Here is a 12,558-nt window from a genome sequence, read left to right as displayed (position 1 = left end):
GACCTCCTGTGCCCGGATTGTTAGCACAGCTGGCCTCGGACGGAACGACGTTCCTGGAAATCCGATTTTGAATTGGCGCGTTTTAAAATCAGAGGTCTGAATATTTCGAGATCACCGGGTGAGAGACATGGAGGGTTTAGCGACTTGTCGGGGAGAAGATCATCAGCGGATTTTTATATCTGAATTGTAAAGGACGATAGTTATGAGGTAAAACCATGACTGAAGCTTGTAGCACGGATTAGGTTACACTTATAGTGCCGGCGACGGCAGGCTGCGGTTGCTGGAAAAATCAAATGGAGATGACTTCCAGTGATCGCGACCAAGCCGTCGCTCCGCGCTTACTATAAGCACACGTGACGACGGCAATGCATTTGTTTTGACGCGACATCACGCCGCTGTTGCCGGCACTATAAGCGCAGCCTTAGGTACACGATTTATTTTATTTTTTGTCGGTCAGTTTTACATTGTTTACTTGATTTCTTCATACTTAGCTATTTATTTGCTAATGGATCACAAGAGAAAGGTAAGAGTCCCTGCACACAAGCATAAAACAGGCTTCTTAATTCACTGCCCCAAAGAAAGATGAATAAGAAGTGTATTCTGGGCCCAGGCCCCTCCCTGCTACGCCTGTGAGATAAACACAGGCAGCAAGAGGAGGGGACGTGTTCATTTAGGACTGGTGCCCGTAACCAAAATGGAGGCTCGGAGCTCCGTGGTGACGTCGCTCGTACAGCCAATGGCAGAAGCGCGAGTCAGCGCTCCCTCACCCTGTAGGGCAAGGCGGAAAGGAAGTTGCGTAACAATTCGGACATGGTCGCGCATATGCGTCCGCCATTTTGGAAGAGGACAAGAGGAAAGGGAGACCCCAAGCTGACAGCAAGATTCAGTGGTGACAAAAGGTAGCCCAGAGCATGAATCGGACATGGTGTCTTTACTTTATGAGACTCAGCAGTCGATCCATTTTCTTCAAGATGCGGAGATGTAATATGTTGCCAAGTCCCCCCTTTCCAGTATCAAAAATGGCCGCCGCTGCTCCACGTTTTCCTGCGGTGAGGAATGTCGCTTTTTAGCGTGGCAGGAAGCGGAAGTGGCGGGGCCTCTCTCTTTCTCTTTTCCGGTTACTGACGTGTGTCTGCGGCGGCCCGAGCGGTGACGTGTCTCGGGAACCCCTCACCTCTCTCTCACACAGCGGAGGAGAGTCAGTCACAGCGGGAGCGGCGGCCCGAGCAGCGACACCGACCCCCATACCGGCCGCCCACCCACACACCAGGACCGGCTGTGCAACCAGCGACCCCATATACACACGGACCGAGCAGCGACACCGAAACCACACACCCAGACCGGCCGCCCAACAAGCGACCCCACATACCAGGACCGGCCATGGGGAGTGAGTATCGGCCGGTAGCAGAGAGAGGGAGACAAGGCCGCGCACTTTATATTACTCCTTCTGTACACTGTGTATAGTGAGAAATAGTGTCCTATTTCATATTTAATATTTTATCAGACTATTTCTCCATCATCCTTAAAAAAATAAAATATATATTATATATATATATATATATATTTATATATATATATATGTATAATCCTTTGTAATAATAATAAAATATAAATATATATCATTTCATAAGGGTGGCCAGATTTTCAAAAGTAGAAAACCGAGACACAAATTATTTGTAAAACAAACATCTGTTCAAAATATTATTATGGTATTTGTCTAATGGCGTCCCCATGTATTCTTTAGAGTTGTTGATTTTTGTTTCCAAACTCAAACTCGAGTATATCAGAACAACGGGTTGATTTATATTAAACTGTTTAAATGATCCTTAATCCACACACTCTCATTGCATTACTGTATTACATATAACTACCGGTAATTAGTTTACCAACGTATTTTAAATGTTTACTCTATGATCGCTCACATAAAAACATGCAGTGTCTATTTCTATGGTTTTGAGAGTTTTAAGTGAGTCCAAACACGAAAAAAAACTGGGGATGTTTAATGATTTTGAGAAGATTGTCACGACACATTTTAATGACAATCCGGAACTGTCCTGGCTAAACTGGGATCTAAGGTCACCCTACATGTCACTCTGCAATGTGTATTGAAAGGTGTGAGATTCAGTGATTGGGGATAAGTAAATTGTATATACAGTATGATTTAAATATTACGTGTTTGGGATTGTAATTGGATGGTATGTCGCTGTTCTGTGCAGGCAAAGGCATCATATACGTGTCTATACTTGTGCAATTATTTTGTCTGGTGCTCCAGGAATTTCATCACGGGGTGGTGAAGTGATCGGTTACTTTGGCATATCATGGTTTTATTATCTGTACCAGTGGTTTCCAACTTTTTTTTTCTTTTAAAAAAAAAATATGTTAAGGAACCCGAAGTGACGTTTTGAGGATCCCCCACCCCAACCCTCTCTAATGGCGCGTCTGAGATCAGATGCATTGTAAATTCTTCTATATTTGATCCAATTTTCAAATGAGCTGAAAATTGCAGGGATGCCTGGGAAGCCCGAGGGCTCCAAGGAAACCTGGTTGAAAAACACTGATCAGTATGTACAGGTGAACGCACACATTAATGCTGCTGTTGGAGAGGTCTCATTGGCATCATGTCGATGGTTTCTGTATTGTAGCTCAGTTCTGCCCAGCGAATAGTGAGATGAGAGGACATTTCTAACAATAATCAATCTCCAGAGTTTGGCGTCAAATTTATAACATCAACATTTAAATATCACACATTAAAATCGCTTGTAAGACAGAATCTCTCGAGGTTTTAGCTGCCTGTGAAGCATCCAAATGGGAGATGTAATAATTATGAAGTTTCTCTCTTGAAGCACATTAGCTTGAAGCTGTTATTATGTATTTGCGAAACTTTTTTAATTTAGTTTTTCTTTCAAACAGTCAAATTTCTTGAAGTTATTAAGCCCTTCTGTGCGATATTGCCCGAAATCCAAAAGCCAGAACGAAAGGTATGTATCATTACTGTGCATTGTTTTCGCAAAGTGTAAATGAATTGTTTATATTTTCCAGTATTAAGAAATCTTTATGCTCCTAGAGACTGCAAAAATTATACTTGCTAATCTTTTTACGCATATGAAATAATTGACAGCAAAAATGATGCCACAAGGAGCAGCCTGAAAGTTTGGAATGTTTTTCTAATAGTACAAACCTCAATCACAAAAGAGATTAATCGCTACATGTTGGACTTCTTTCTTTTTCCACAGATCCAATTTAAGGAAAAAGTACTATGGACAGCAATCACACTGTTTATCTTCTTAGTATGTTGTCAGGTAAGAACACAATTGAAGTATTTCCCAGCTGTATTTTGCTGCTGGGAGCGGTTGAGTAATGCAGTTGGCGTGTACAGGTCTTGTCTATATCATCTGGGTAAACTGGGCCTCCATTCTAAGGAAATAATGTCAATCTCATGCCCTTGAAAGTTTTTGCTTCTCTATTGCAATCTTTGTTTCTTATGGAAATTGCCCCCTTGGCAGAAAAGCTGAGTTGTCACGTAGAAAAGTATATTTGACCATTTTTTAGCATGTATTGCTTTTGTGAGCTTCATATAGAGACTCTTATACCGAACACATGGTTAAAGGGGGAATTTCTGTCTGCATCTTGGTCCCAGGGTTGTTCTTCTTTATTAAAAGCTAAACCCTGTTTATGATGGAGGGCGTCTGGAAGTAGCCGGTGACCCCTAATACGAGGAAATGGCTTGGGGGGGGGGGGGGGTTGCTGTGGTAACCCAATTTGTCAGCCTGTAAGCTGTACTGGAAGTACACAGGTGACATATCACCTTTTATTAAAACCAAAATTTACGGTTTATATTAAATTCAGGCACTCACCGGACTTGGAAAAACTATTCAAAATTTTGATTTAATTAATCAACAACTCGGCTTATACATAAACCTTTCTCAAGACTTGGAGATAGACTTATGCATAAGTCGAAATTTTGATGATTCCACAAATTACTAATTTTTTAAAATATATTTTCAAATCCTGAAAGTGCCTGCATTTTTCAAAATTTTTATTACATTTAATCTGGTTTCGGATGTACGCAGACAGGCTCCGCCTGGTTGTGCATGCCGCATACTTTGTATTATATTTCGATAGAATTCTGCCCCAGGACACACCAGGTCTGACCTTTTGCTGGCTGTGCTTCCCTATTTAGTGAGTCACCTATGTTTGTTTCCAGCTGTCGCACGCACACAAAAGTTGTACGCCTGAAAGATATGGAACAGACCCACGAGGGTTTGCCGCTTTTCAGAAGTTTACACTTTCTAACCCGCTGTTCATTAAACGTTTAGATCCCGCTGTTCGGCATCATGTCATCAGACTCCGCAGATCCCTTCTACTGGATGAGAGTAATATTGGCGTCTAACAGAGGTAACGTTACATTATTTGCACTGCCCCCCTCTCCCTGGTTCATGCTTAAGGGAAGCAAACACTGTTGTGTTGATAAGGAGGTGTATTTTCATATTGCCACCAATGAGCAGTCTGTTGGTCAATGAATATTAACCTCTTGGTTGCCAATCCAGATTTCTCGTGTTTATTAGGACTGTGGAAATTAAGCCGTTTGTAGAGCAGAATTCGAGGTTCAATAAATACCCATCGCTCCCAGACAGCGTGAACTTGGATATATAAATCACGTGTTCACCTTGCAATGCTTATTCACTGGCCACATCAAAGTGAATCCTGGTTATACTTGGTCTTACCCCATCACATTTAGTTATAGCCCCTTAATATTTTTTGTTTTTACGTTCATGCTGTTTGTTTAGGAGTCTCTGCACTTTCTGGGATTTGCGTTAACTCGCCGGGTTCTCTGCGTTACAGGTACTCTGATGGAGCTGGGTATCTCTCCTATTGTCACCTCTGGTCTCATCATGCAGCTTCTGGCTGGCGCCAAGATCATTGAAGTCGGCGACACCCCTAAAGATAGAGCGCTCTTCAACGGGGCTCAGAAATGTAAGCCTGACTTGCACTACATGCGCATACATTAAACCTTAATATCCATCAGTGTTCCTATAAACATCGGTCCTGTTTTTGAAGCTATGCTGATGTCCTTTTGACGCAGGGCCCTTGTGTCTGATTTTTATGGTCCCATGAATTTTCTCACTTGCCTCACACACCATCTAATCGCCCTGTGATTCGCTGAGCTTTGTGTCTCCCTCTCTCTGCAGTGTTCGGTATGATTATCACTATTGGTCAGGCCATCGTATACGTCATGACTGGGATGTACGGAGACCCCTCAGAGATGGGTGCTGGCATCTGTTTGCTCATCACCATCCAGGTAACGGGAAAGTCTGCGGGTCTTTTCTGTAAGAATAATGCACCCTTGTCTAATCCTTTCCCATTACGCGTCGGCCTTGTTAATGCTAAGGCACTCGCTGATCTGCACATCCTACAAACCAAGCACAGTGTTTGCCTGGAAGTTGATGGAATAAATCTTGACGGCCTTTACCTTGTTTCCACCCATAATGAAACTTTCTTTGCCAGCTGTTTGTTGCCGGACTGATCGTCCTGCTCCTGGATGAGCTGCTGCAGAAAGGTTACGGTCTGGGCTCCGGTATCTCTCTCTTCATTGCTACCAACATCTGCGAGACAATCGTGTGGAAAGCATTCAGTCCGACCACTGTGAACACCGGCAGAGGTGCGCATTCAGAGTTAAAGTGCTTTGATTTCATGGGTTAAAATCAGATCTCTTTTCAAACTCCTTTGCTGACCGACATGTCAATGCATTGCTGGTCCTGGCAGCAAAGGGGTTAAGGATTGTATCGTTAAACGGGTCTTTTAAATGCGTTTGTTTGGGTGGATCTCTGCTGTGATTCAGAAGCCCAACTTGTAATTTTGCTGCCTGCCCTGCGCCTCGTTCACAGGTACGGAGTTCGAGGGCGCAATCATCGCCCTGTTTCACCTGCTCGCCACTCGTACTGATAAAGTGCGCGCCCTCAGAGAGGCCTTCTACCGCCAGAACCTGCCCAACCTCATGAACCTCATCGCTACCATCTTCGTCTTCGCCGTGGTGATATACTTCCAGGTGCGTCCTATCCGGCGTATTCCCCCTGCTCTCCATCTGAGCAGCAACACCCCCACACACTTTCCAGGAGCGCAACCAGATCTATTTCAGCTCCATGGACCCCAAAGTTCCCAAGATACTTATCAGTGAAGTTGTCGGGGTAAATCTCCTACTGGGGGCAAAAATGGCGGCCACATCTCGGGCTGATAGGAAGACACAATATGTTCCGTTGCAGCTTCCTCTTGGGCGTCCATTTAAATCCCCTTTAGAAACCAGGCAGTAATACTGATAACTTGACACCTAACCTGATGGTCCCCATAGCTTAACATAGTGTGGTTCACCTTTTGGAGGGCCCCCTGGATACAATCCTGTAAACAAATAAAAAGACGGGGTGGTTAGAGAGGATTGCTGCTTTAAATCTCCCAGGTTCATCTGAGCTTTTCTGCAATAAATCCAGGGGGGGGGCGTTTGACCCCAGCTAAATAAAATCTGAATGTTTTATAAGTACAGTACATCCCTGATTGTTTGTGATGGTTTTATAGTCTTCTAGTATTCACTTCAAATACATTATGCACCTGATGTTCAGGTTAGGCCCTGAGACAGGCTACACCAGCGGTGGCCAACTCCAGTCCTCGGGGGCCACCAATGGGACAGGTTTTCAGAATATCCTAACTTCAGCATAGGTGGCTCAGTCTTTGAGTGCACTTCCTGTGCTTAGGCAGCGATATTCCGAAAACCTGACCTGTTGGTGGCCCTTGAGGACTGGAGTTGGCCACCCTTTGTACTACACAGTTCGGCATTCACTGCATAATTAAGGAAACATTGTCATTAACGACTAGTGCTCAACGTGCGGCTCGTGTCAGAACAATAGATCTGAAAACACATACAGCTCCCCACTCCCATCCTTCTGAAGCAGCAGTCCAAGCTGCCATTCCCCCCATTTAATATGCGCATCAATACAATCCACACAGTAAGTAATTAGCTAAGTTGCCAATCGATCCGTTCTCCTGTGATCGATCAAGATTCTGCTCAGGTGTTCACTGAATGGCTGCAGAGGAGTATTGACTCAGTATCTGTGACTTTGTAAATGGTTGCTATAGAAACAAAAAAAACTTGTTACATTATAATACATTAAAAATGTCATTCAGAGTTGTATAAAAACAGCTACACATTTTCTCATAGTCAGAACTGATTTATTAAATAAAAACACACGTATGATATTGGTCTGCAGCTTTAACCACTAGCCAAGTATAAAATCAGTATCATTAACCCTTTTCTTGCTTTAAAATCGTTTATAAAGTGCTGCATATAAAGTCTGCAGTGTAATAATTCCCATGGAAAACTGTAAATCCTAATAAAAAATGTCATTTTTTTTTTTTCCGGCAGGGGTTCAGAGTGGATCTTCCCATCAAATCTGCCCGGTACCGTGGCCAGTACAACACCTATCCCATCAAACTCTTTTACACCTCCAATATCCCGATAATCCTGCAGTCGGCTCTAGTCTCCAATCTCTACGTTATCTCCCAGATGCTGTCTGCCCGGTTCAGCGGTAACCTACTGGTGAACCTGCTTGGTACCTGGTCTGTAAGTACCTGTTTCTGCACCTAGTATTTACCTGAGGTTTCTTGTGACTGTTCTGATAGTTCCAGTTATGAGGCTTTTTTTAATTAACGAAATGGCCTTCGGTAAAGTCAAAGGTGCGATCACTACGATAAATCATAACACGCTTAAACAGAACGAACCACTGCGTTTTTTTTTCATTTTGGATTAACTTCATACAAATCCCGAGTGAGGATAAGATGGAAATTAATTTCGACACAAATCTACTGACTAATTATTTGTAGAAAGTATCATAAGATCAAAGATACGACCAACAAACCAAAATACTTTCTGGTTGTTAAAGTTTGAATAGTTTCTGTCCTTGCCCTTCTGGTGGAGACTCGCTGTATGAGACGCTGTTTTTCTAAGTAATCTGTGATTTCAGCGGTAACGCTCCCTGCTGCCAGTATAACTGGCCACATTTTCCGTGCGTGTGTAAAGCTTGAAATGTCCAGCGGTAGTCCAGTTTTGGCATCCCAATATGCGACACCCCATTACTAATCTCTCGAGTTCTAGTTTACACCGTAGACGATCACGTAATGGGCAGAAAGGGAGTGAGGGGCGTGCTTCATATTAATACTTGGCTACATTTTTATTTTACCATCCTAATATGAACTAGAAGCAAAGTGCGCTTGCAGAAGGTAAAATTAACAGTTTGAGTTGAGCCGCAGTAGGGGGGTAGAAGGATTGAGCTCTGACCATGAGATTTTGTTTTCAGGACGCTACCACGAGTGGTCCTGCCCGGGCTTACCCCGTGGGAGGGCTGTGTTATTACCTCTCGCCGCCGGAATCGTTTGGTTCGGTGCTGGACGACCCGGTACATGCCATGGTCTACATCGTCTTCATGTTGGGCTCCTGTGCGTTCTTCTCTAAGACTTGGATTGAAGTGTCCGGCTCCTCTGCCAAGGACGTAAGTTTAAAGACCCTCCCGCGGCACACGCAGATCGTCTCACTGTGGGGGCGGTGCGTCTACATCCCTGAGCATTTTGTTTGTGTCTTTAGGTCGCAAAGCAGCTGAAAGAGCAGCAGATGGTGATGAGAGGCCACAGGGAGACGTCCATGGTGCATGAACTCAACAGGTGAGCAGTATTCTGAGGACCGTGCAGTCTTCTGGTATGAATACCTTCACAGCCAAAGAAGCCAGTAACATGTTGCAGGCACTTCTGTTAAAGCAGGCGTTTAACAAGCCATATACCTACATTTTTAACCCCTTTGCTGCCGGGCCATTCAAACAGCGAGGGTGTTTAGGAAGCAGGGGGCTCTGGAGCGGAGCCCTGTTAATTTCAGCTTTGGGAATGTGCTGCTTCGCTAAATACTTAGCAGGAAAGGTGCCGCTGTTACCCATCCCCTCCAGGGAAACAAAATAGTGGCTTTAAATCTCCCGATTCTCACGGGCCAAAGGTTTTCCTAGCAGGGCGTTGGGGTGAGACAGAGGGAACTGCTGCTTTAAGCAGAATAAGACCTGTGGTGGTTCTGTTTGGAGCAGTTTTACCTGAGATTGTGTGCCCTCGTCTGCTATAAATTCTGGATATAGATGGGACAGAGAGAATACTTTCCCAGAGCAGGTTAATATTTTTGTATTAACGGTCTGTCACTATACTCTGCATCCCACTCCTGCAATCCCACATATGCTTCCTAGTAGCACAAAGCAGCGACCATGTGGAACCTAGAGCAGTGTTGCGCAACTCCAGTCCTCAAGGGCCGCAAACAGGTCTGTTTTTCAGGATATCCCTGCTTCAGCACAGGTGGCTCAGTCAGACTGCACCACGTGTGCTAAAGCAGGGATATCCTGAAAACCAGACCTTTTGCGGCCCTTGAGGACTGCAGTTGTTGAACACCACTGTTCTAGAGCATTTAAATATGCTGCTCCCTTCTCATTTATATTAAAGATGGGCATAACAAAATCTTCTATACATCTACCACCCCGTGCTAAAACCAGAGGAATTAATCCCCATCATGAGTTTACAGTCTCATTTTGTGTTCCTTGAGGCAGTGTGTGACTAATTTGCCCAAGTCAGGAAAGCTAGCACTCCAAAACACATGAGATCCCATTAAAGGTGGTGTCCCTCCAAATAATTTTTGAGGGAAACCAAAAAAGTTCTTACTGTAAACATATTTTAATTACACAGCTAACATCTCTTTCTGGTAGAAAAAGGGTCACCATTTTAAGCGTTAAATCATTGCTCACTTGATATTTCTCTGCTGTGGCAGTGTGTATATAGGAAATAATTACTGCAGAAGTCTTGTTGAATGAATGACTAAAATCCACCTAAGATTGAGTGGTATAGTTGGAGATGGACGGCACCTTCTTTTAATAAGCAAGCTGTTCTATAAAGTTTGAAGCTACTTCCCTTTAACAAAGCTACTCTTACCTGTCACAGGTACATCCCCACGGCTGCTGCCTTCGGCGGGCTCTGCATCGGCGCGTTATCTGTCCTCGCAGACTTCCTGGGGGCCATCGGCTCTGGGACGGGTATCCTGCTGGCCGTCACCATCATCTACCAGTACTTTGAGATCTTCGTCAAGGAGCAGAGCGAAGTCGGAAGCATGGGCGCTCTGCTCTTCTAAACCTCCCCGTGCCCGGCAGTCCTCCCGCTCACCAGGATGGGAGCCCACGTTGATCCAGCGCACGACTTGGGAAGCAAATGCTCCGCGTTTATTACAGGAACTTCAAACAGGGTTGGACGCATCATGGAATGTGGTCACTTCACCAACAAAGTCCTCAATATTATTTTTTTTTTTTACACCATGTTCTGCCCATTTTATAAAATCTCGGACACTGCGCAAAAACTTTTTTTTGAGGGGGAACAATTTTTAATTTTTGTTAATGAGCATGAATTAAAGTAGGGCATTTATTTAGAATCGCACCTGGTAGGCTCGGTCCATTCCCAGCAGATTTGTGGTCAACGCATCTCTGCCCAGCGTTGGAGCAGAAAAGGGGTATTTTTTTTCTCCAATAAAACCTTTTTAAAATAATTTCTAGCCCAGTTTTTCCTGCTCCTGTAAAGGACTGCTTTTATGTTTGAGCAGGACTCCTTTCTTTAATATAAATGCTGGTTTGGTTTAGTTGCACATCTGCAGAAACGGGTTGAGCTGCGATGTCCATCGTGAATCGGATGTTTGCTCTAGACTAATCGTTTGGACTGTGTAGTTAAACTCCTGTGTTTGAAGATACACGAGGAATGTAACGGGTCGTACGCTATCGTCTTACTTTTGTGTTCGCCTCTCTGGTTCGTGCCCGGCATCCTTTCAAATATTCACTTGCTTAAGTAAAACAATGTTATATACAAGTTTCATTGTGGCAGCGTTTTCCGAGTGGCGGAGGTGCTGTACTGTACGATTCCATATCATAACAGGCTTCCAGTTGAGAAGTTATCTGATCCTGTAGATCTCAAATGACTTTTCCTATCCTGTGCCCACCCCCCTCCCCAAAATAAAATGAAACAAAACTAGGTTTCTGTTTTATTTGTAACGAGGCAAAATAGCAGTGTTACAAAGAAGTGGCGTTAGGTTTTATTATAGGGGGGAAAAAAATCTTGTTTTGATATTTTTAATAAACTTTTTTTTTTTTTGCAGCATTTGGCCATTTTTGCTCCGAGCTGCAGCGTGTGTATTTCTCGGTCCGCTGGGTTCCTCACTTTCTGTGCAAACTGATGTCAGAAATAAGCAGGCCTTCTGATGATGGCCCCTTTGCACGCACTAAAATTACATACACACCCCCCACCCATCACACGAGTAATGCCGGCAGGCAGCTGCAGAATTTCTATATAGAATTGATCATTTCTACTTCACTTTTTTGTTTTAAACTGTTGGTTTATATTTCTAGAAGTGGCAACCAGACAGAGATCATCATTCAGCTTCTGCTGTGATGTTTTAACGCCTCCTGCATAGTTGCGCTGCATTACTTTTGCTGCCTGTTCCCCTTTTCCTTGGTGGCTGGACAAGCTATAAAAGGCGTTCTCTGTCCATCCTTAGTTGAGGGAAGTGCTATATAACATCACAGAATGAAGTAGCCTGGTTGGGTGAGTCTGTATGACCAGTTGCTCTTAACAAACTGGTGAGTACACTGAGCAAAACATTACTTTCCTTGTGTTTTGGCTTTGCCCTCTTCCATCGCCTATTATTTATAAAATGTTTTACCAGGAAGTACTACATTGAGTGACCTCTCGTTTTCATGTATGTCCTGGGCATAGCGTTATGGTGACAATACATTATTGCATTAAATCAGGGGTGGGTAACTCCAGTCCTCAAGGGCCACAAAAGAGAACAGGTTTTTCCTCCTTCGGCACAGGTGACTCGGTCAAAGATTGAGCCACCTGTGCTGACGCAGGGATATCCTGAAGACCTGTTGGTGGTTCTTAAGGAGTGGAGTTGGCTGCCCCTGTATTAAATAAACAGGTTACACATTACATTTACAGACCTTTCAGGACAGCTTGAGATGATAACATGATGATGGGTGTATGTAACAGTTAGACAAGATGTGCATTTCAAACTTGTGTCGTACAGTTCAGTGACCCTTGTTTTAAAGACTTGAATCTCAAACTTTTGCAGCAAAACCTTGGACTTTGGTGAACGAAGATCTATCGAAGCAAGGCCTGCACAGGGCAAATCTGAGCAGTATTTTTTTTAGTTCGAGGTTGTTTTAAGCTTAAGTGTTAGATAATGCCCCTGATGGTTCTGCTCTGAAACGGAAACATTACTTGTGTGTGCCATCTTATGAATATAGCATGCCGCGTTGCCAGCTTTGCATTAACATTTGTTTCGATCAAAGAATAATTAACGGTCAATGAAGCATAGGACAGTTTGGGTCTCTGCTCAAGCAATTGGAATGGAAGAGCTCTGATTGGTTTCTGATAACAGCGAAGAACGCAATGTAACAGTGTCATCTTCATGGTTCCTTTTTTTTTTTTAATGCTATGCACCTTGGCGTGTGT

At 43.8% G+C, this 12,558-nt stretch overlaps 1 protein-coding gene across 1 annotated transcript; it reads left to right on the top strand.

Annotated features, from left to right (window-relative positions):
- The first annotated feature begins 1,090 nt into the window (after positions 1-1,090).
- SEC61A1 (SEC61 translocon subunit alpha 1) lies at positions 1,091-11,076 on the top strand. Its single transcript, XM_075574568.1, has 12 exons — positions 1,091-1,387; positions 2,911-2,978; positions 3,234-3,299; positions 4,317-4,395; positions 4,843-4,974; positions 5,190-5,299; positions 5,506-5,659; positions 5,886-6,046; positions 7,412-7,609; positions 8,343-8,534; positions 8,627-8,703; positions 10,006-11,076. The coding sequence occupies exons 1-12, from the start codon at positions 1,381-1,383 to the stop codon at positions 10,190-10,192; spliced, it is 1,431 nt and encodes a 476-aa protein (XP_075430683.1). The 5' UTR covers positions 1,091-1,380; the 3' UTR covers positions 10,193-11,076.
- Positions 11,077-12,558: the final 1,482 nt, after the last annotated feature.

Source organism: Ascaphus truei, chromosome 17 (assembly GCF_040206685.1).
Source record: "Ascaphus truei isolate aAscTru1 chromosome 17, aAscTru1.hap1, whole genome shotgun sequence".
Taxonomy (NCBI): domain Eukaryota; kingdom Metazoa; phylum Chordata; class Amphibia; order Anura; family Ascaphidae; genus Ascaphus; species Ascaphus truei.
The sequence above is the reverse complement of the archived record's forward strand: the minus strand, read 5'-3'. Positions and strand labels throughout refer to the sequence as shown.

Excerpts from the sequence above, each read along its gene's own strand:
- SEC61A1 (XM_075574568.1), top strand. Across the intron at positions 4,975-5,189 it reads CTTCAACGGGGCTCAGAAAT|TGTTCGGTATGATTATCACT; the intron begins GTAAGCCTGACT and ends CTCTCTCTGCAG. Across the intron at positions 7,610-8,342 it reads ACCTGCTTGGTACCTGGTCT|GACGCTACCACGAGTGGTCC; the intron begins GTAAGTACCTGT and ends TTTTGTTTTCAG.